We start from the raw sequence: 24773 nt of genomic DNA, 5'->3' as shown, positions 1-24773 counted from the left end.
ACACTGCGCTCAGTGATGGGGAGAGACGGTCTGCGTATTTATCAGCACCTCTCACTCTCTGATGCCGACAAGCAGGACACAGAGAAAACTCTGGATGCATTACAGAGCCATTTTATGCCTTCACGTAACATCATTTATGAGAGGTACATATTCAATACCACAAACCAAGGCCCATTGGAAACTATAGATCAGTATGTGACTAGGCTGAGGCAGCTCGCCGCTACATGTGAGTTTGGAGTATTACATGATGAACTTATCAGAGACAGAATAGTTCTGGGATCAAAAGACATTAATGCTAGAAAGCGAATGCTCAGAGTACCAGACCTGAACCTACAGAGAGCCATGGACATGTGGAGAAGCCATGAACTTACAGAAATGCAAATACAAGCAATGCAAAAAAGCAAAAGTGAAACCGAAGCTGTACATTATACTGCTAAAACATATAAAAAGCCCATGAAAGAAAGCAAAGTAAAAACAATCAGATGTAGATACTGTGGAAACAACCACCCCTGGGGCAGAGACCACTGTCCTGCATATGGAGAAACCTGCAGTAAATGCAAAAAGCAAAAACATTTTTCTAGAGTATGCAGGCAGAAAGCACATGCCAGAATACATATGGCTGCACAGATCAAGAGCAGCAGCTCAGAAGAATCAGTATTCACTATTATTCATCAAATAGGAGCAGTAAGCAGTCCGGGGTCACAGTGGTTTGTACCACTAGAACTCAGCACTGACAGAGAAGCAGGGGAAAGGTTACACTGTCAGTTAGACTGTGGGGCCACCTGCAACCTTATGACATACAAAGACTATTGCAAAATTGTTAAAGAAGGAAAGCCAACATTACAGAAGAGTAATGTCAAACTAAAATGGTACAATGATACCTATATGATACCTATGGGCCAATGTAATCTAAATTGTACATATAAAGATAAAACATATACACTGCAATTCCAAGTTGTCCAAGGTAAACACAAACCACTTCTCTCAGCAGAAACATGTCAGAAAATGGGCCTCCTTACACTGAATGTAGAACATAATGTATTATTACATGATGACCAGCAAACAACTACAACTTCACCCTTTTCTTATGAAATGATCACAACTGAATACAGAGACATTTTCAAAGGACTCGGGTGTCTACTTGGAGAGTATCACCTAGAAATAGATGAAGCATGAATCCCGGACGAGCCCCCAGCGCCTACAACAAATTCAGAAGTTCACAGAACAAGATGAAGTCTTGCAAGCATTAAAAACTACTGTTCTTACAGGATGGCCAGACCAGAAAGAAAAAATACAGATTTGTATCAGGGACTATTGGGGCTTTAGAGATGAGATAAGCATACAAAATGGAATTCTGTATAAAGGACACAGAGTCATCATACCAAAAAACATGCGCCCAGAAATGATAGCGAGGACTCATTCTAGCCACTTAGGAATAAAAGCATGCCTTTGCAAGGCCAAGGATGTCATCTTTTGGCCACACATGGGCCCAGAGATTATAGAGGCAATAAAGAACTGTAATACTTGCAATGAGTATATGCGTAAACTAACAAAAGAACCTCTGATGACTCACAAATTGCCCACTCTACCCTGGAGCAAACTAGGCATGGACTTATTTTCCTTAACAGGACAAGATTACTTAATAATTGTTGATTATTATTCAGATTTCTGGGAAATTGATTTAGTTTCTGATACCACCTCTAAAACAATTATAGATTGTTGCAAAGCACATTTTAGCAGACATGGAATCCCTGATTCTGTAATTACAGATAACGGACCACAGTTTGTCAGCTCAGAGTTTGCACGATTTTGTAGAGAGTGGGAATTTGAACATCTTACATCATCCCCATATCACAGTCAGTCCAACGGTAAAGCTGAAGCTACTGTAAAAATAGCAAAAACACTCATAAAGAAAGCTAAACGAGATGACAAGGATATCTGGAAAGCGGTTCTTGACTGGAGAAATACCCCATCAGAAGGCACCAGCAGTAGTCCTGTACAACGGCTAATGTCAAGAAGGACCAGGACTTTACTTCCGACTGCTCAGAAACTGCTGTTTCCAAAGGTTATAAAAGGAGTGGTCGAGAACCTAACTGAAAGACGCAAAAAATCAAAGGCATATTATGATAAAGGAGCCAAGGAACTTCCCGAACTAAGCATTGGTCAGCCAGTGCGAATACAACCATCGCCGTCGTCGCACAATTGAAAGAAAGCTCCGGCACCAGAAGGACGTAGTGAAAAATTCCCGGTCTTTATTTTTATCACCAAAATACAGGTGCATACAGCGGCAGTGACACTGGAACCCACTTATCCCCACGATCTACGCGTTTCGAACGATGTTGTTCTTAGTCATGATCTGAGGTGTCTGGCGTGTACCGGGCTGAAATAAGGCTCACCTCAGGAGTATCCACCCACAAGGAGGGACTTCAGTATCCAGGGCCGGCAACAAAATCAGTCCGGTCAACGCAAGACACCTGTGCAAACATATTCACCTGTGACATGCAAAAAGTTTCTATACCCCACAGTGCTACAAAGTATAATACAATACAAAATATAAAATTGTGTAATTACTCTCCTCCAGAAAAAGATTTTAGTTGGAAAGGTATGATTCATGATTTTTCAACCTGACATGGTATGGATATCCTAATATTGCCTACTGGAAGTAAACAAAAAGGCACAGACTAAAGGCAAACTTAGCAAACTGAAAAACAAGTACAAACATACAAAAATACAGACAAAGTTCACATAAATCAGGACTGATGGTTTTCTATAATTCTGTATCAGAGAGACCCGAATGCATCATGTTCTTTTGAAATTGAGCAGGTCTGGATTGGCCCGGTCATTCTATGCGAATTGACGCAGAGTGTGAACATGCGCCTGAGTTCATGGAGGATAATCAAACACATTGAAGTGGCTATGGTGCATTCAAGGATCACTGATCAGACTGCCAACGTCGTCAACAGATGAAATTTGGCGACAAGGTATTTGTTTGGAGAAAGTTGCTCCACGATCTTATAAAGTGGAAGCAAATGGACAGTTGTACAGAAGGAATAGGAAGTTTCTGAGGACTGCAGATGACAAATCTGACATTGAAATAAGTGAAGTGATTACACCAGGTACATCTCCAGATGAGACAACTCCTGAAGAAACAGGGATGGATGATCATATGCAACAATGTGAAGCTCCTGCCACACCAAGACGTACTAGAACTAGGGTTATTAGGACACCAACAAGATATAAGGATTTTGTAGGCTAGATACATTATAAAAAACATTGTCACCTTTGGAATGTATTGTGGTATCCAATCTTCTTATGTTATATATTACTTGATTTCACAAGAAAGGGAGGATGTTAGGAGTTATACATGTTAACATGTTTACTGCCACCTGCAGGCTATATAGATATGACAGTTGTTAACCTTTGTTATATTGTTTGTGTCTGAATAAAGTTTGTTGAATTACCTCAGATTGCCTCAGGAAACATATTATAGTAATAATTATGGCCCCTCTGTATTATAGTAATAATTATGGCCCCCTCTGTAGTACTGTAATAATGATGGCCCCTCTGTATTATAGTATAATGATGGCCCCCTCTGTATTATAGTAATAATGATGGCCCCTCTGTATTATAGTAATAATTATGGCCCCCTCTGTAGTACTGTAATAATAATTGCCTCCTTTGTATAATGCCCCCCACCCCTATAGTGCCCCTAGTATGGCCTGCCTATTAAAAAAAAAAAAAAATATGGGGAAAAATGGAGGGTCCCGTGGCCCTCATTGAAGTGACTGCTGCCTGGCGCCCCCTGCAATTTTGCGCCGGTGGAAACGACCCTCATGCCCCCCCCCCCCCCCCCCCACCCAACTGCTGCAGCTAATGTAACAGTTATTTCTTCAAGAAGGCAGTTTAAGGGTTAAGTCTCCTGAATTGTAAGTATAATGAACAAAAGTGATAAGGAGACCGATGACAGAGAATGTGATAACATCCGAATAAGAGGTAATTAGGGATAAATGCAAATGTGTCACATTTATCTAAATCTATCAAAATTATTTAGGTTCTCTATGAATTATTATGTATAGACATGGACTACTGTGTGTTCATGGAATTGTAATCTGTACTGATTAATTATCTAATGATGTATTTAGGTGTGTATATATATATTTTCCCATTGGCACATGTGGATAGCCAGACAGATATACAGTAGATAGCGTTAGGAGTTATACATGTTAACATGTTTACTGCCACCTGCAGGCTATATAGATATGACAGTTTATAACCTTTGTTATATTGTTTGTGTCTGAATAAAGTTTGTTGAATTACCTCACATCGCCTCAGGAAACAGATAGAAGAAGATGATTAGATAGATTTATAGATATAAGATAGATAGATAGATAGATAGATAGATAGATAGATAGATAGATAGATAGATAGATAGATAGATAGATAGATAGAAGAGCTTAAAGGGCTTCTGTCACCCCCAAAACACTTTATTTTTTTGGGGCTTGTTAAAATCCTTATTTAACGACTATTTCCTATATAGGGATCTTATCTTTGTCTGTGGCTTAGTTTCCATAAAAATCGATCTTTTAAAATATGCAAATCACTTCACTACCAGCAAGTAGGGCGTCTACTTGCTGGTAGCTGCCGCAAAAAAACCGCCCCCTCCTCCTGTTGATTGACAGGGCCAGCCGCGATCTCCTCCTCCGGCTGGCCCTGTCAGCATTTCAAATCCTGCGCCTGTCTTCATTCGGCGCAGGCGCTCTGAGAGAAGGACGCTCGTCTCCTCAGCACCCCCTCAGTGGCGTTTTTTTTGCGGCAGCTACCAGCAAGTAGACGCCCTACTTGCTGGTAGTGAAGTGATTTGCATATTTTAAAAGATCGATTTTTATGGAAACAAAGCCACAGACAAAGATAAGATCCCTATATAGGAAATAGTCGTTAACCACCTCCGGACCGCTGTACGCAGATTCGCGTTCCGGAGGTGGCAGCCCTGCGCTCAGCGACGCATATACGCGTCATCTCGCGTGAGCCGGGATTTCCTGTGAACGCGCGCACACAGGCGCGCGCGCTCACAGGAACGGAAGGTAAGAGAGTTGATCTCCAGCCTGCCAGCGGCGATCGTTCGCTGGCAGGCTGGAGATGTGTTTTTTTTAACCCCTAACAGGTATATTAGACGCTGTTTTGATAACAGCGTCTAATATACCTGCTACCTGGTCCTCTGGTGGTCCCCTTTGTTTGGATCGACCACCAGAGGACACAGGTAGCTCAGTAAAGTCCCACCAATCACCACTACACTACACTACACCCCCCCCCCCGTCACTTATTACCCCTTATTAGCCCCTGATCACCCCATATAGACTCCCTGATCACCCCCCTGTCATTGATTACACCCCTGTCATTGATCAACCCCCTGTAAAGCTCCATTCAGATGTCCGCATGATTTTTACGGATCCACTGATAGATGGATCGGATCCGCAAAACGCATCCGGACGTCTGAATGAAGCCTTACAGGGGCGTGATCAATGACTGTGGTTATCACCCCATATAGACTCCCTGATCACCCCCCTGTCATTGATTACACCCCTGTCATTGATTACCCCCCTGTAAAGCTCCATTCAGATGTCCGCATGATTTTTACGGATGCACTGATAGATGGATCGGATCCGCAAAACGCATCCGGACGTCTGAATGAAGCCTTACAGGGGCATGATCAATGACTGTGGTTATCACCCCTAGGGTTGTTGCGGGTATCGAAATTTCGATACCCAATCGATACTTTTGTCCCGGTATCGATACGATACCGGGATTTCCGTTTTTTCGATACTGGGCTGCGCTTCTGCGCAGTCTAGTATCTCTGAACATGAGCGCGCTGCTATCGGCGCGCTCATGTTCTCTCTCAGCAGCACGGGGAGAAGGAAGCAGTCCTCCCTCCCCCTGTGCTGCTGCCGCTGCCACCAATGAGAAGAGAGGGGCGGAGGAGGGGCGGCAATGAGAAGAGAGGGGGTGGAGGAGGGGCGGCAATGAGAAGAGAGGGGCGGGCGCACTGCGCCACCAATGATAGGATTACTATCGGAGCGATGGGAGGAGACATCAGCTTCACTAGTGGGCGTTCCTTTTCCCTGCGCTGCGATTGGACAGCGCTACAGCCAGGGAGAAGGAACGCCCACTAGTGAAGCTGATGTCTCCTCCCATCGCTCCGATAGTAATCAGCAGCATGTGGAGCAGGAGAGGAGACAGTAATGGGGCACTGCGGGCGAACGGAGCGGCGCCCAGGACTAAATGGTGAGTGCTGAGACATCGCTGGGCGCCGCTCTGTGTGGCCTAATAGTGAAAGTCTGGACTCATATACAGTAGTCAGTCTTTAACACATACAGGAGGCGGGTGCCGGCAGCAGAATCGCATTGCCGGCACCCTGCCCCTGACAGGGAGCTGCGATCAGCGGCAGTTAACTGCCGCTGATCTGCTAGTACCCGCCTCCTGTATAAAGGGGTAAAATCATTGATGGTGCAGTGTGCCCCCCCCCCCCCTCAATCCCCCCATCCCATTAAAATCATTGGTGGCACAGTGCGCCGGCCCCTCTCAACCCTCCAGTATTAAAATCATTGGTGGCAGTGGCCACAGGGACCTCTCCACTCCCCCTCATTGGTGGTGCAGTGGCAGCTTCTGATCGGAGCCCCAGCTGTGTAAGCCTGGGGCTCCGATCGGTTACCATGGCAGCCAAGACGCTACAGAAGCCCTGGTTGCCATGGTAACATCCCTGATGCTGTGTGCACAAAGCACAGAGCAGCAGGGACAGTGTGGAGTCCTATTCACCCTGATAGAGATCTATCAGGGTGAATAGGAAAAGGGATGAAAGATCCCAGGTTCTAGCCCCTAAGGGGGGAAATAGTTATTAAATAAAAAGTGAAAAATCACCCCCCTTTTCCCAATTTCACATATAAAATATATAAATAAACATATTACATCGCCACGTCAGAAAAGTCCAAACTATTAAAATATAAAAAAAAAATCTAGGTGGAGAATGCCGGAACAGAAAAAATAAAATAAAAACTGCGCGATTCGCCATTTTTAAAAATGAGGAATGCACGTGGCTTTTTTTGTTTATTTTTTTCGCGTGGTATCGAATGGTATCGAGTATCGCAATACTTTTTCATGGTATCGAAACCGAATCAAAAATTTGGTATCGCAACAACTCTTCACCCCATATAGACTCCCTGATCACCCCCCTGTCATTGATTACACCCCTGTCATTGATTACCCCCCTGTAAAGCTCCATTCAGATGTCCGCATGATTTTTACGGATGCACTGATAGATGGATCGGATCCGCAAAACGCATCCGGACGTCTGAATGAAGCCTTACAGGGGCATGATCAATGACTGTGGTTATCACCCCATATAGACTCCCTGATCACCCCCCTGTCATTGATTACACCCCTGTCATTGATTACCCCCCTGTCATTGATTACCCCCCTGTAAAGCTCCATTCAGATGTCCGCATGATTTTTACGGATGCACTGATAGATGGATCGGATCCGCAAAACGCATACGGACGTCTGAATGAAGCCTTACAGGGGCGTGATCAATGACTGTGGTGATCACCCCATATAGACTCCCTGATCACCCCCCTGTCATTGATCACCCCGCTGTCATTGATCACCCCCCCTGTCATTGATCACCCCTCTGTAAGGCTCCATTCAGACATTTTTTTGGCCCAAGTTAGCGGAATTTTATTTTTTTTTTCTTACAAAGTCTCATATTCCACTAACTTGTGTCAAAAAATAAAATCTCACATGAAGTCACCATACCCCTCACGGAATCCAAATGCGTAAAATTTTTTAGACATTTATATTCCAGACTTCTTCTCACGCTTTAGGGCCCCTAGAATGCCAGGGCAGTATAAATACCCCACATGTGACCCCATTTCGGAAAGAAGACACCCCCAGGTATTCCGTGAGGGGCATATTGAGTCCATGAAAGATTGAAATTTTTGTCCCAAGTTAGCGGAACGGGAGACTTTGTGAGAAAAAAATTAAAAATATCAATTTCCGCTAACTTGTGCCAAAAAAAAAAAATTTCTATGAACTCGCCATGCCCCTCATTGAATACCTTGGGGTGTCTTCTTTCCAAAATGGTGTCACATGTGGGGTATTTATACTGCCCTGGCATTCTAGGGGCCCCAAAGCGTGAGAAGAAGTCTGGTATCCAAATGTCTAAAAATGCCCTCCTAAAAGGAATATGGGCACCTTTGCCCACCTAGGCTGCAAAAAAGTGTCACACATCTGGTATCGCCGTACTCAGGAGAAGGTGGGGAATGTGTTTTGGGGTGTCATTTATATATACCCATGCTGGGTGAGATAAATATCTTGGTCAAATGCCAACTTTGTATAAAAAAATGGGAAAAGTTGTCTTTTGCCAAGATATTTCTCTCACCCAGCATGGGTATATGTAAAATGACACCCCAAAACACATTCCCCAACGTCTCCTGAATACGGCGATACCACATGTGTGACACTTTTTTGCAGCCTAGGTGGGCAAAGGGGCCCACATTCCAAAGAGCACCTTTCGGATTTCACTGGTCATTTACCTACTTACCACACATTAGGGCCCCTGGAAAATGCCAGGGCAGTATAACTACCCCACAAGTGACCCCATTTTGGAAAGAAGACACCCCAAGGTATTCCGTGAGGGGCATGGCGAGTTCCTAGAATTTTTTTTTTTTTTATGTCACAAGTTAGTGGAAAATTATGATTATTTTTTTTTTTTTTCTTACAAAGTCTCATATTCCACTAACTTGTGACAAAAAATAAAAACTTCCATAAACTCACTATGCCCATCAGCGAATACCTTGGGGTCTCTTCTTTCCAAAATGGGGTCACTTATGGGGTAGTTATACTGCCCTGGCATTCTAGGGGCCCAAATGTGTGGTAAGGAGTTTGAAATCAAATTCTGTAAAAAATGACGAGTGAAATCCGAAAGGTGCTCTTTGGAATATGGGCCCCTTTGCCCACCTAGGCTGCAAAAAAGTGTCACACATCTGGTATCTCCGTACTCAGGAGAAGGTGGGAAATGTGTTTTGGGGTGTCATTTTACATATACCCGTGCTGGGTGAGAGAAATATCTTGGCAAAAGACAACTTTTCCCATTTTTTTATACAAAGTTGGCATTTGACCAAGATATTTATCTCACCCAGCATGGGTATATGTAAAATGACACCTCAAAACACATTCCCCAACTTCTCCTGAATACAGAGATACCAGATGTGTGACACTTTTTTGCAGCCTAGGTGGGCAAAGGGGCCCATATTCCAAAGAGCACCTTTCGGATTTCACTCGTCATTTTTTTCAGAATTTGATTTCAAACTCCTTACCACACATTTGGGCCCCTAGAATGCCAGGGCAGTATAACTACCCCACAAGTGACCCCATTTTGGAAAGAAGAGACCCCAAGGTATTCGCTGATGGGCATAGTGAGTTCATGGAAGTTTTTATTTTTTGTCACAAGTTAGTGGAATATGAGACTTTGTAAGAAAAAAAAAAAATCATCATTTTCCGCTAACTTGTGACAAAAAATAAAAAGTTCTATGAACTCACTATGCCCATCAGTGAATACCTTAGGGTGTGTACTTTCCGAAATGGGGTCATTTGTGGGGTGTTTGTACTGTCTGGGCATTGTAGAACCTCAGGAAACATGACAGGTGCTCAGAAAGTCAGAGCTGCTTCAAAAAGCGGAAATTCACATTTTTGTACCATAGTTTGTAAACGCTATAACTTTTACCCAAACCATTTTTTTTTTACCCAAACATTTTTTTTTTATCAAAGACATGTAGAACAATAAATTTAGAGCAAAATTTATATATGGATGTCGTTTTTTTTGCAAAATTTTACAACTGAAAGTGAAAAATGTCATTTTTTTGCAAAAAAAATCGTTAAATTTCGATTAATAACAAAAAAAGTAAAAATGTCAGCAGCAATGAAATACCACCAAATGAAAGCTCTATTAGTGAGAAGAAAAGGAGGTAAAATTCATTTGGGTGGTAAGTTGCATGACCGAGCAATAAACGGTGAAAGTAGTGTAGGTCAGAAGTGTAAAAAGTGGCCTGGTCTTTCAGGGTGTTTAAGCACTGGGGGCTGAGGTGGTTAAATAAGGATTTTAACAAGCTCAAAAAAAATAAAGTGTTTTGGGGGTGACAGAAGCCCTTTAATAGATTAGATAGATCGATCACCTGTGTATTTTATTATGTTGCCACCAGATGGAGCACGATCATCACGTAAAAGATTAACATACAGATACTGTCATATTGTGACCAGCAGGGGGAGCTCTATGAGCTCTAGAATATAGTGAACATAGTTATTTCTGCCTGCAGGTGGCGCGCTTGCACTAGGTTTCGGAGCGCTCCTGTTTTTCTCCGGTACAGATGTCTGTATAATGTGTTCCTGTATTTGACCCTCCGTAATACATGAAAGGAGAATGGCTCCGAGGGTTAAAACAGACGGATCCGGCGTGCAGTGTGAACTTCTTCCTGTTAGTGAGCCGTCTGCTGTGGTGGCTATGACAACCGGGCGGAGCGTTGTCATGGAGACCCCTAGGCGTCTGAGCAGGGACTGTCAGTGATCTGTGTGCAGGAATCTGGGTGTAATGTCCTAGGACGTGACCCGGGAGCTGTGTGCAGTCATGTCAGTGTCTGAGGGCCCTCCACTATCTGTGGGGCCCCTTCCCCCGGGACAGAGAGCAGGTACAGTCACTGTGTCATTGTGTGTGGAGCTGGGCTGGGGGCCATGATGGAGACGAAGCCAAATTTGTGTGTGTTTTTTTTTGTTTTGTTTTACATAATTAACCCCTTCAGTAAGGGCCATTTTTTGTTTTCATTTTCGTTTTTTGCTCTCTGCCTTCCCGAAGCTATAACTTTTTTATTTTTCCGCTCACATAGCCATATGGGGGGGCTTGTTTTTTGTGGGTTGTATTTTCCAATGTCACCACTTACGGTTGCATACAATGTAGTGGGATGCTAGAAAAGGAATTCCAAATGGGTGGAATTATAAAAAAAACAAAAAACACACATTTCCTCCACTGTTTTATGGCTTTTGTTTTTACAGCATTTTTTAGGCAATAAAACTGACTCATTATTTCCATTCTCCGGTCAGTACGATTACAGCGATGCCACATTTATATAGTTTGTCTTGTGTTTTAATACTTGAGGGAAAAAATGAAAACTTTGGTAAAAAAACACTTTTTTCTTTGCATCGCCATATTAAGCCTTTTTTATTGTTATGTGTACGGAGCTGTGCGAGGGCTCATTTGTTGCGGGGCGATCTGTACTTTTCATTGATGTTTTGGGGTATGTGTGACTTTTTGATCACTTTTTATTACATTTTTGGAGGGAGGTGAAATGACAAAATGACAAAATTTTTATCTTTTTTCCATTATGCCTGGGATAAACATTTTTATATTTTAATAGTACTGGTGTCTGCCCATGATGTTTATTTTTTTATTTGTTTGTGTATTTTAATTTTAATTGTTCAGTGATTAAAATTTTTATTTTATTTTTTAATATTTAAAAAAACTATTATTTTTTTTTTTACACTTTTTTAGAGTTCCGCTAGGGAACTTGAACAAGCAATCATTAGATTGCTTTTCTCATAGACTCCAGTGCATTAGTGTTGGAGTCTATGGGGATTACACTATGTTGTTCTGGAGCCCTGGAGGCTTCATAGGAACTAATGTGTGGCAGCATCGGCTCATTCAGGAGGACCAAGGCTGCCGCGCTCACCATCCGGCTCCCCTGATCCCCGCTAGGGGGAGCCGTTGCACAGCCGGGTTTTCTAGCTCCCAGATTCCATGGAGGTTAAATGTGTGCGATTGACGTTATTGCCGATCGCATACATTAGCCCCAGGTGTCTGCTGTTTAAAATAGCAGACACCCGGCGGGTATGGCGCTTGCGAGTGGGCGCCATCTTTAAATATCTGACGTATATTTACATTGGGCGTCAGGAAGGGGTCAAATTGTCTCTGCATCTAACCGCGCCACTTTCAATCAACGGAGTCAGTCATTGGGTTCTCCCACGGATTTGCAGTTTGTGGTGTAGCAGACCATTCACTGGGGCCAATCTGTGCGCAGCTACCCAGCCACGATTTCTGCACAGGTTTCCTGTGGATTCCACGACAACGAGAGACGTGTCAAGTCATGATCAGTGATGGCCAGTTCACATTGTTCGCCCGCAAACATATGTGAGCTGCCATCTTTTTTCACAAGTCCGGCGAGGCACAGGTAAGCCCTTTCCTGTGTCGGGAGCTGGTCTGAAAACAAGTGCGGTCAGCGGGAGCAGGCAGATCCGAGAACAGCCGCCGGGGGCCTTCATCGGGCTGTTCTCGGATCTGCCTGCTCCCGCTGACCGCACTTGTTTTCAGACCGGCTCCCGACACAGGAAAGGGCTTACCTGTGCCTCGCCGGACTTGTGAAAAAAGATGGCAGCTCACATATGTTCGAATCTCTGTGAAAGAAAACTGCGGCTCTGCGAACGGCAGCCCAGATTCCTATTAGAAACAGTGGCTTGTTGGCTCTGACACACATTTCATGCAGATATTGATTTGGAACGCACTGAACGGACCACCCTTAGACCCATGATGCTTATTACAGGCGGGTTTTCATTTGGAAAATCCGTGGTGTAATACAGTACCAGCTAAGGGCTCATGCTCACAAACGTATTTTTTTCAGTGTCCATTCCGTCTCCATTCCGTGTCCGCATGGCCGCTCCGCAAAAAATAGAACATGTCCTATTATTGTCCTCATTATGGGGAAGGATAGGACTGTTCTGTTAGGGGGGGGGGGGGGGCGGTATCCGTGTTTTCCGGATCTGCAATTTTCGGCCGGATCTTGTGCATGAGCCCTAAGTGGAAGAGATTAGCAAAGTCTCATCTACACAGCACGGACGTTTTCAGTGCGGATTTTAAATCCACAGCGTGTTAATGGTTTGTGCAGGATTCATCCTTTGCTATGCAACGTGTGAGATGTGGGGCGGATCTGCGGCAAAATCCACAAGTAAGGGTCCATTCACACGTCCGCAAAATGGGTCCGCATCCTGCAGACCCATTTATTTTCAATGAGGCCGGAATGTGCTGTCCGCATCCGCCTTTGTGGATCCGCACTTCCGCATCCGTGCTTCTGTTTCTGAAAAAAAAATAGAACATGTCCTATTCTTGTCCGCAATAGCAGACAAGATTAGGCATTTTCTATTATAGTGCCGGCGATGTGCGGGCCGCAAATTGCGGGATGCACATTGCCAGTGTCCGTGCTTTGCGGATCCGCAGAACACTTACGGACGTGTGAATGGACCCGAACACGTACAGATTTCGGGGCGGATTTACAGTAGTGCAGAAACGCATGAAAATCTGCATAAACGACACTGCTGTGTGCATGTACCCTGCGTGGTAGCTGAGGCTTGTATATGGCCTCATGCACACAGTCGGGTTCTTTTTTCACGTTCTGACAATTTTTAAAATTGATAGCACACCACTTCCCCATACAATTTAGTGAGGCCATGCACAACATATTTTTTTTTAATGGCCCCCGTGTTCCAGTTCTTCAAAACTCACCGCACGTCCTATTCTTGTCGCTGATGTTCCCTTCCGTTGATGCGAGTGAGAAAAATTGGGCACGGCTGGTACACGAGGCTGAATTCACACAGGCAGTTTTTGAGAGAAAGCCAGGAGTGAGTTCAAAAGTAATAGGATACATATTAGAGGGATTTCTCCTTCTTAGGCCGAGTTCACACGTGTGCAATGCACGATCGCCGGCCGTAGGTCAGCCGCATCGGATCGCGGACCCATTCACTTTAATGGGTCCGCGATCCGCCCGTTCCGCAAAAAGATAGGACATGTTCTATCTTTTTGCGGAACGGAAGTACGGGACGCAACCCCACGGAAGCACTCCGTAGTGCTTCCGAGGGGTCCCGTTCCGTGCGGCCGTTCCGCAATTCCGGATTTGCGTACCCATTGAAGTGAATGGGTCCGCATCCGTGATGCGGAATGCACACGGAACTGTGGCCATGTATTGCGGCCCACAATACGGCCACGGATCACACACGTTCGTGTGAACTAGGCCTTACTGGATCCACTTCTGTCACCGGCTCAAAAAGCTGCATCATAACCTGCACGTGTGTTTCCAGCCTTATTAAGTACGTTCTTCCACCAACCGCTAGAACTGATGAGGCCTCATACACACGACCCTAAGAATTGTGCTGTCTACAAACCGTGGACGCAGTGGGCCGTCTGCATTTTTTTTGGCAGACCCATTGACTTCAATTGGTCAGCAGTCCGCAGTCCTCCCTGTGCTCTCGGCATGCGTTATGTTCATTTTGCAGAAGACAGATTTGAATGGAGTTGTTAAAATATCAAAACATCTGCAATAAAAAAAAACACATAAAAAGGCCCCCCAAAAAAAGGGTAAATAAATGGTGCAGATTTAGGCTACATGCACACGACCGTATGTGTTTTGCGGTCCGCAAATTGCGGACCTGCAAAAAAAAAAACAGATGATGTCCGTATGGCATCCGTTTTTTTTTTTTTTGCGGATCCATTGTAACAATGCCTATCCTTGCCCGCAAAACGGACAAGAATAGGACATGTCATATCTTTTTTGCGGGGCTACGGAACAGACACACGGATGAAATAAATGGGTCCGCATCCTATCTGCAAAAAAAAAAACGGAACGGACACGGAAACAAAATACGTTCGTGTGCATGAGGCCTTATGTGCATTTTTATGCAATTTTGGTGTGGATTTCATGTGAATTTTCTGCATGCAAACAAACTTGGAGTATGTTAAAAAAAAAAATCAACTTTTGTTTCCTAAAAGCCATTGTTTATGACCCGGGTGTTTTGTGGCAATTTTTAATTCCGTTATTTGAGTCAAAGCCTTGAAAGGGAATGAGAAATATAAAGGAAGGACTTCTACTTCTCCTTCCTGCTGGATCCTCTTCTGGCTTTGGCTCCAAAAAGCTGTACTGTATATGACACCGGCTGTTACATGTGCGCTCGGCAGCTGAAGGCATCTGTGTTGGTTCCATGGTCATATGTGTCTGCATTACTGAGAAAAGGGATGTTATAATATATGCAAATGAGCCTCTAGGAGCAACGGGGGCGTTGTCGTTACACCTAGAGGCTCTGCTCTCTCTGCAACTGCTGCACCCTCTGCACTTTGATTGACAGGACCAGGCAGTAAAAATGTCATAACCCCTGGCCCTGTCAATCAAAGTGCAGAGGACGCAATAGTTGCAGAGAGAGCAGAGCCTCTAGGTGTAATGACAACGCCCCTGTTGCTCCTAAAGGCTCATTTGCATATAATAAAACATACATACCATAACACCTCTTTAAGGGCTGATGTGTGTCAGCCGTGCCCGTCTTGTGGCCCGCAAACAGCGAGTCCGCAATATTTGGGCCCTGGCCGTTTGTGCACCGCATGACGGATGTTGACCCATTCTTCCGTGGGGTTTCTCTCCGTGCCTCCGCACCCCGAAAAATAGAACATGTTCTGTTTTTTTGCAGTGCGGACAGATCACGGACCCATTCAAGTTGAATAGGTCTGAAACCGCCTGCAGCAACCGCAGTTTACCCGTTGTGGACGCGCACACTTTACAGTACTAGCCAATCTCATGCACACTGCTGGAAAAAAAAATGTCGAGGATTTTGCACAAAATCGGCAGCAAAATCTGCAACAAATCCACATGAAGACGTTGCCAGATCAGTACAGATTTTGCAGGACCCTTAAATTTTGATATTCGCGAGGACTTTGCTGCCCCCGCCACTGACTGTTATGGGGAGGCGAATCCTGAATATCAGGACTCATCGTCTCTTACTGGAGCGGTTCACTACAAGCTTTTAACAAAATGGTCAGGTGAATTCAAGAAAGTGACGCAACATTTTGCTGGAGTTATGGAACCATTCGAGCAAATGGGAGTGAATAGGAGCTATGAAAAGAGTGCTTCCAAATTTCCGGCCACCACATAGGATGGCTATTCCAATCTCAGCCATGAATGACTGAGATAGATGGTAATACCCCTTTAAAGGGATTATCCTATGATTGATGTACAAAATAAAAAAACTGCCATCATACAGTACATGACAATCTCTTTATAAGGCCTCTTGCACACGACTGTATGACTTTTTCAGTATTTTGCGGTCCGTTTTTCACGGATCCGTTATACCATTTTTTTGTTTGCCGTTTGGTTTCCGTTTGTGATCCGTTTTTTGCGGATCGGAAACAGAAGCATAATAAGGTTTAAACAGTAAGTACATAGAAAAATTGGGCTGGGCATAACATCTTCAATAGATGATTTCTCAAAAACGGAACCAATACGGGAGACATACGGATGCATTCCGTTTTTTTTTTTGCGGACCCATTGACTTTTGTGGAGCCACGGATCGTTATTTGCGGTCAAAAATAGTACAAGTTCTATCTTTCAGCGGAACGGAAATACAGAAACGGAATGTATATGGAGTATATTCATTTTTGCGTAACCATTGAAATGAATAGTTCCGCATACGGACCACAAACATGAAACGGAAAAAAAAGCCCAGGGGTGTGTGTCCCTTCTGCTGCAGCTTTCTCCCTGTGACAGATTAGAGAGAATGCCCTTTCGTCACATCTTATAACATTAGATACAACTTGCGGCAGTTGAAGGATGGAACTGAACGTGTGCGACCACCTCAGCAAGGTGGACAGAAAAATAAGGAAAAGAACAAACAGCAGGTGGCGCTGTACAGACAGAATTTATTGAATAACTCAGTAGCTGTACACATTTTTTTTTATTCCATCCAATTACAAAATTATTCATACCCAGGTGATGGCATGAAAAATGGAGAATAATTTTTGAGGGACATCCCCTTTACATATCTTCTAACCTGTCTCTGTTGTGTTTTTGCCTAGATTTAGTGCATGTTCAGGACAAACACAACGCTCTGGAACGACTTCAGCCCTTTTCTACGTGTGAACAGAGTGACTTTATACCAGATGAAATCCTTCAAATTCTTACTTCAACTGCACGAGGGATTGAGAAGCCTGAACTGGGTCAAGTGAAGAAAACTAGACATCTTAAAGATGCAAAGGTGCATAGAGGCGTATGTATGTTAGGCTACTTTCACACTTGTGGCAGAGTGATCCGGCAAGCAGTTTCGTCGCCCAGAACTGCCTGCCGGATCCGGCAAAACGTATGCCAACTGATGGCATTTGTAAGACTGATCAGGATCCTGATCAGTCTGAAAAATGCCTGATCAGTCAGAAAAATGTATTGAAATGCCGGATCCGTCTTTCTGGTGTCATCCGGCAAAACGGATCCGGCATTTGCAGACCGGAAGGACGGATCCGGCATTCCGGTATTTTGAATCCGGCACTAATACAATACGGATCCGTCACTAATACATTCCTACGGTGTCATCCGGCAAAACCGATCCGGCATTCAGGCAAGTCTTTTTTGGCGGGAGATAAAGCCGTAGCCTGATGACTGAACTGAAGACATCCTGATGCATCCTGAATGGAATGCTCTCCATTCAGAATGCATGGGGATATGCCTGATCAGTTCTTTTCCGGTATTGAGCCCCTAGGACGGAACTCTATGCCGGAAAAGAAAAACACTAGTGTGAAAGTACCCTTACACGATCTGGAAAACATAGATATTGGCCGTGTGCGTTCCGCATTTTCCTGTTCTGCATGTCCTGCCCTATGTTAAAAATGCATATTCTTTTCTGCAAGATGGACAAGAATAGGACATGTTTAGTGTTGAGCGAATGTAAGTCCATGAGGTGGTCTTTGATCCGAATTTCAGGATAAATTTGATTTGCCGTGAAGCTGAATTTCCTCATGCTTCGTGGTAGCGAATCAATTTTACCTGAAATAGTGTGAAAAAATATATAATAAAAATCATACTTTTACCTCATCCATTTGCTCACGACGGGCCATCACCATCTCGCTTGAAGATCTCACACAAAATCGGTGCATATGATGTCACCATGGGCCACGTGAGATTTCACACCAGATCTTCATCAAGATGGCAGCGGCCGACCCGTCGCGAGCAAATGGATGACGATGATTTTTTTTTTTTGCCTTTGTAAAAATTTTACACTGTGTTATTTGTATCAGATTCCACGATCAGTGATGAACGCGGCATCTGAGGGGTGCAATGATGGAGAGCGGTGCAATCACCCTCCCTTGTCATTGCACCCACCACTTACAAAGAAGTTTGCTTTGTGACGAAGTAATTCGTCATGAAGTTAATTTTTTGTAAGATTCTTCGAAGCCGCCAAATCGAATTTTTAAATACTTCGCTCACCTCTAGACATGTTCTATCTTTTTTGCAGGACAGCGGAAACGGCGTACGGATGTGGATACGTACACCTTCCTTCCATGTGCACCCTGCATTTTTGTCACTCCCATCACTAGAAATGACTATTCTCATCCCCGATGCAGAATAGGACATGTTCTATAACGTGTGGACCACCCACATGAATACACAAAAAATACAGATGCGCGCATGGCCCCATAGAAATGAACGGTCAGTGGGCTATACGTAAAAAATACGGTGGTGTGCATGAGGCCTAATACAGTAAGGGACAATGCCACTTTCTGTTTTTTCTTGATGACTATGATCACAAGGTGTCCCTCACTGTATCTGAGCTTCGGGATCTTACAAGATGGAACAATTCTTTTTGTACAAAGTGTGTTGAACCCCAATCCTGTGGTGTAATAGTATGGAGTGGGCTGTGGGTAATTTCCACCCATGCCGTACAATAAGAGTGGAGGGATGGTAAGGGACCGGGAGCAGCTGAGACCCTGCTACAACAGCCGGGATTGGAGATACCTTCAGATAGATTCATGTCATGGGGTATACTCTCCAACAGTGCGTGAGTGGAAACCTACTTGTCTATTGTGTTTATATTTTTATATATTACATTATTAAATATTTTATTATTTAACTGTTGTCAGATTGCCTGATACACTGTGGGCTAGGTAAAATGAAAGCTGATTTGTCTTTGTTTTAGGGTTACCTCCGTGCCACGGATCAGGTCTGGCATCATCCTTTTCGCAGAAATAGATTTAAGCACCTGACTGACCAGCCTGTTTGTTTGACGGGGGCAGGGAGGTAAGACAGCTGTCCTGTAAAATAATGTATATCCGTTTTAGCATTTTTCCTTTTATTTTTTGCTTATCGACAACAAAAATCTTCATATAATATACGTACAACAAAAAGGGAAATACACAGAAGAGGCTGCCTAGCAGAAATAAATTGGAGCACCTGTCTGGTTCTTGATCATGTCACCATAACCCTTCTTGCCCCCAGATTTGGAGGACCTGCAGGGGTATTCCACTCATAAGCAATTAGCTCTTTTTCATTGGGTAGGTGATAACTATTAGATCAGTGGTGGTGCAGCCCCCACCGATCGACAGAATGGGGATCCCATGTTCCCTGTTTGAATGGAGCGGTGGTCGAGCATGCAGGCTGCCTCCTCATTCGAAGTCTGTGGGACTGAGAAATATAGCCAAGTGCTGACGTCAGCTATATTTGTTTTCTGTCAGTGTCTTCAGCTTCTATGCAGATCTATGGGTTTCATAGTAACAGACTACAAACATACCCTGTGTAGTCTGATTCTGCAGTCATGCTCCCTTCCATCTGTCCCCTACTATACAATGTAAGGAGCTGTACTTGTTATACTACGAAGGGGCTGAAGGACTCGCCCGGATGCCACAGCCCCTTCAAACAGCTGATTGTGCTGGGAGGCAGGACCCCCACCAAGCTGAAAATGATGACTTCTCCAGAGGAGATAGGCCATCAATATTCAACTCCAGGCAAGTAGGAACCGATGAAAAGGAGTAAGACTGTCAGATCATAGTAACATACTTTGTAAGGCTGAAAAAAGACATCTGTCCATCCAGTTCGGCCTGTTATCCCGCAATTTAATCCCAGTGAGGTAGAAGCCAATTTTCTTCATTTTAGAGGAAAAAATTCCTTCCCGACTCCAATCAGGCAATCAGAATAACTCCCTGGATCAACGACCCCTCTCTAGTAGCTATAGCCTGTAATATTATTACGCTCTAGAAACACATCCAGGCCCCTCTTGAATTCCTTTATTGTACTCACCATCACCACCTCATCAGGCAGAGAGTTCCATAGTCTCACTGCTCTTACCGTAAAGAATCCTCTTCTATGTTTGTGTACAAACCTTCTTTCCTCCAGACGCAGAGGATGTCCCCTCGTCACAGTCACAGTCCTGGGGATAAATAGATGATGGGAGAGATCTCTGTACTGACCCCTGATATATTTATACATAGTTATCAGATCGCCCATCTTTTTTCTAAACTAAATAACCCTCATTTTTATCACCTTTCAGTCCCCCCCATTCTAGTTATTACTTTAGTTGCCCTCCTCTGAACCCTCTCCAGCTCTGCTATCTCTGCCTTGTTCACAAGTCACCGATCAGACAACATTATTGTTTGTTGTCTGTTACCATGGAGATGTATTATAAGAGCTCTAGATGAAAAAAGTTGCTTTATTTTGTTATTTGAGATTCATTAGTGAAAAATGGATGCAATGGTGGAGGTTGCTTTTAAAGGAGTTGTCCATGTGCCGCTTGGGACTCCCTTCTATAAGTCAGACTGTGGCCGCTGCAGATGAAATCTACTGCTGTCCAGAGCTTTCTACTATAATAACTATTAATTACTGAGGGTTTATGTAACTGGTCCCTCGATAACAAGTCAATCCATAGTAAGTGGTTGTCACAATGAGACAAGTCATCGTTTGGCCTTTGACTAAGGCTTCGAAAACATGTTACACTACAGTGTGATGATGGATTAAGGCTAGGTTCACATTTGCAGCATGTTTTAGTTGTCTATTCTGGTCTTAGAATAGAAATACACGAAAAAATATATATGGAGGTGTCAGATGATGATATGATGGACACCAGTGGCAGCCGATGGACTGTAATGGGGTCTGTTGGATTTCCGTTATTCTGCCGGACAGCGCTGCAGTGTTCTGTTCAGCATTTTTGCTGGAATCCACAATAGAGGCTAATGGAACCTCAACCGCAGAGGTGATCCTAGCCTTGGGTGAAATTATGACACATTGAAGCAATAAAGCTTTTATCTTGATATTCCAGGGACATTTCATTCCTCTGTGATGCTTTAGCGGTGGAGAAAAAGAACACAACAGTTACACAGTCAACAAGCCGAAGTGATAAGACACCAAGGACAATGGTACGTCTTCTCCCGCACTTGACCTACAAAAGCACTGGTTTCACCTGACAGCACTGAAGTGAGCACGCTGACTGCAGATGTTGGTGGTGATAAGGATCGAGCAGTTGCATTTTAACATACCTAGTCCTTTTCTTCTCAGTAGAGATAAGCCACCGCCCAGGGGCGGACTGGCCATAGACCCTACAGGGAAAGTTCCTTATGGGCCAATGCCAAGAGGGCCACCCGAGCCCTCCTCACTGCCATCAGCTGGGTACAAAATGATCCGGTACTCTCAGCATTAATTAAAGCAAGGAGCCCCCGGCGGATGACCAGGTGCCCTCCTGAATTCAACTGTATCGCCGTCCTCAGGACAGTAATACAGTTGAATACTGTGGCTGGGGCAGCAGTATTTTGTGTTGCACTGTGAAATTTGGTTCTGCTGGGGCAGTATTTTGTGTTGCACTACAGTATTTTTGCCCCTGCCTACATCTGTTGGCCCTGCTTACTTGTGTTGCCCCCACTGCCCCCCAAAAAAAAAATTTTAAAAAATCTGGACCCTGAACTACAACATGGGACATGGGGCCACTTTAAGTTTCCAGTCCACCCCTGCCACCGCCAGAATGGTCTGTTAGTGGCTTACTGCCCTCTGCCAGGCACAGTGTGCTTGTGTATGGTGGGTCAGGAGCGGTAGCTGTTGGCCAGACGACCTGGTATGACCAGCTTCATACCATCTGGCACCGTTGTTAGAGTTAGAATATGACACATTTTAATATATTTTATTGGGGACCAGAGCTCTGTTATAGACCTATTTCCCTTCACACATAATTAGTAGAATTTGCAGCTTCTCTGCCATTACTAAAGCAGCTACTAGTGATGCCTACTGGGACTGAATGCAAACATTTATGGGTTTTTTACAATATACTAATTGGGAACATTATTATTCTAGGAACGAAGCATCGAAGAAAGCCTTATTCCAAACGAGTTTTACATTGTGAAGAATAAAGGTGTTTTGGGACTTGAGTATTATGAAGAGTGAGTTGAACGCTTTATGACCGGAGGGGACAAACACAATCAGACATTAAATAGTAATAAACAAGTCAGCAATTAAAACAAGAGGAGTGAGGGCCCTGCTAATAAGAGCTTACAACCTTCTGTTATCATGGAGTCTAATGTGGACTGATTAACTGCAAAACCAACCAGAATATAATGCATGGCAGATCAGGGAATCTCAAGCTCAAATCAATTGAACTGTTTGTGCAGCAATGTAGATTTGAAACAGGATGCAGAGTGCAGACTATATAGATGGTTATGAAACAGCATATAGTTTGCTGACAAATACTGTAATACGGAAGATGAAAGAGATTTGAAATTAAATTTAAAAAAATCCTAACAGTAGGAAATATGAGAAAATGAATAATTAACCAAATAACCAATACTCCCTTCTGAAATTCCCTGCTGCGTCGGGTCTTTACTGGTTCTGCAGTGATGACATCACTTATATCCAGCAGTCTCATGTTGTGTATGCAAGTATCACCACCGTGGCCAGTGATTGGCTGCAGTGGTCACATAGATGTAAGTGATGTCATCACTGCAACAAAATAAACAAAGATCGGGGAGTGTTGGTTATTATTTTTTTTTTTTTATCACATTTTATAGAATCATTTTTTAAACTTTCTTAATCCCCTTTAAGAAAAGGTTGCCGCTGCAGTGTGTGCTATACACTTGGGTTCCAGCTGCTGCAGAACTTCATTGTGAAGAGGATGAGGGTGTTTCATATCAATCAGTTAAAGGGGTTATGCATTGATGTTAAAAATGAAAATCAGACATCATATAGTAGATGACAATACCTGTCTAACAAAGCTAGAACCAGCCCTGTACCTCACATTGGTCCAGATTCACAGCTCTAATTGCTCTGCTAGATTTTCGGGGGAAGGAGGGGGTCCTTTCTGCTGCAGCTCTTTCCCTGTAACTGCCACAGTTTCTAACAGAACATATGGCTGGGGGCAGGGGCGTAGCTATGGGCCCAAAGACCCTTGTGCTGCATAAGAAGACACACAAATCACTGAGGGAAGGGGGGCCCAAGCCTAACTCTTGCACCAGGGCCCATGAGCCTTTAGCTACGCCCCTGGCTGGGGGCAACTGAAAATTTAAACTGAGCACCTTCGACCAGCTCAGTGAGACGGACAAAAAATAAGGAAAAGAACAAACAGCAGGTGGCGCTATAAAGATACAATTCATTGAATAACTCAGTGGCTGTACTAAATTTTTAATTACATGCAATCACAAAAGTGTTCAGATGCAGGGGCTGGTTTGAGAAATTCAGAATATGTTTCGTGACACAACCCCTTTAAGTAAGCTGCACTTTTCTCTTCACACTGAGGTTGTGTGGTAGCTCAGGTGCAGAATATTAGCAGTCACATTGAAGTTTGATGAACACTGCCTTTGAGTTTCATATGAAACTCCTCAGTGACTGATAATATTGTTATAAATCACAATACTTCATCCCATATAAGTAAATTTATAACAATCTGCCATTAAAAACTTTGGGGTCATTTACTATTCTGAAATACGCCTAAATTAGGAGTATTTCAGGTGCAGATGGGTGACATCGAGAGTCCGATGCACACAACTTCGTAACACTAAGTGTATGCAGATATATTCTGTGTAATTAATGTGATTTTTGGGACCCACTGGGTACCACGAAACCCCTTTAACCTCTACCTTACTTTATTATCATTTCTTCATAGTAAGTACACAACCCTGCTGGAAGACGATGAAAAGAAGCTCCGCTTATTTCCTTCGATGTAAGTATATACCTTGTACTTTGCACATTTGCCAACTACTATGATAAATTGCTTATAAATTGGTGAAATAAAAGAATATCATAATGACCTCTATCTTGACCGTAGGAAACCAAGCGGGAGAGCAGAAGTCATTCAACTGACAAAGGTGATGGACGCCATGCTAAAGCAAGCAGGTATAGATGAAGACGATGTCCAACTGGAAGGGCCAACACAGGTAAACATAACGGCCCAGAATATAATAGAGTATTATATTCAGGGAGACTTAGCAAAACTAGTGAAAAGGAGAAGAGGAGCTTTTGTCATAGCAACCAAACTGTAAGAAAGTGTGATTTTTTAAGAGTTTTTTTTTAAATAGTGACCAAATTGATTGCGATGGACAACAGGCTCCTCCCATTTTCATTTCCCTGTAGCAGCCCCTTCCACTATAGCTACACCCCTGGTGTCAAGTCTTTGACATGTTAACATACCCCAATAGTTAAGCTCTGAATTCATTCTCTGACCAATAATGCCACGGTATGTGTCATATAATGGGTTTATTAATTATTTCCTCTTTGATTACTTAGATTCACAATCTGTTGGAACTGCTGAAGACGGAACAAAATATCTACAACATTGTGTTTCATGAGTTGATCCGCCAGGTCAGCGTAGAGTGCGCGGAGAGAGGAGAACTACTAGCTAAGATCAGGTCAGAGCTATGAGGAACTACATATCAGCCTTAAATGCCTATATTGTAATTCTTTCTAAGAATTTTAGTC

The 24773-nt window shown here is 43.6% G+C and overlaps 1 protein-coding gene across 1 annotated transcript in view; it reads left to right on the top strand.

Annotated features, from left to right (window-relative positions):
- Window positions 1-24773, top strand: part of AXDND1 (axonemal dynein light chain domain containing 1) — a 69224-nt gene that overhangs the window by 9661 nt on the left and 34790 nt on the right. The window contains exons 2-8 of the mRNA XM_040408731.1: window positions 16919-17097; window positions 19027-19127; window positions 21139-21235; window positions 22161-22246; window positions 23962-24018; window positions 24124-24232; window positions 24582-24703. Coding sequence (XP_040264665.1) covers window positions 16919-17097; window positions 19027-19127; window positions 21139-21235; window positions 22161-22246; window positions 23962-24018; window positions 24124-24232; window positions 24582-24703 — 751 coding nt within the window. The remainder of the gene's footprint in view (window positions 1-16918; window positions 17098-19026; window positions 19128-21138; window positions 21236-22160; window positions 22247-23961; window positions 24019-24123; window positions 24233-24581; window positions 24704-24773) is intronic.

The sequence above is a fragment of the Bufo bufo genome, chromosome 9 (genome assembly GCF_905171765.1).
Source record: "Bufo bufo chromosome 9, aBufBuf1.1, whole genome shotgun sequence".
In the NCBI taxonomy this organism is placed as follows: domain Eukaryota; kingdom Metazoa; phylum Chordata; class Amphibia; order Anura; family Bufonidae; genus Bufo; species Bufo bufo.
The sequence above is the reverse complement of the archived record's forward strand: the minus strand, read 5'-3'. Positions and strand labels throughout refer to the sequence as shown.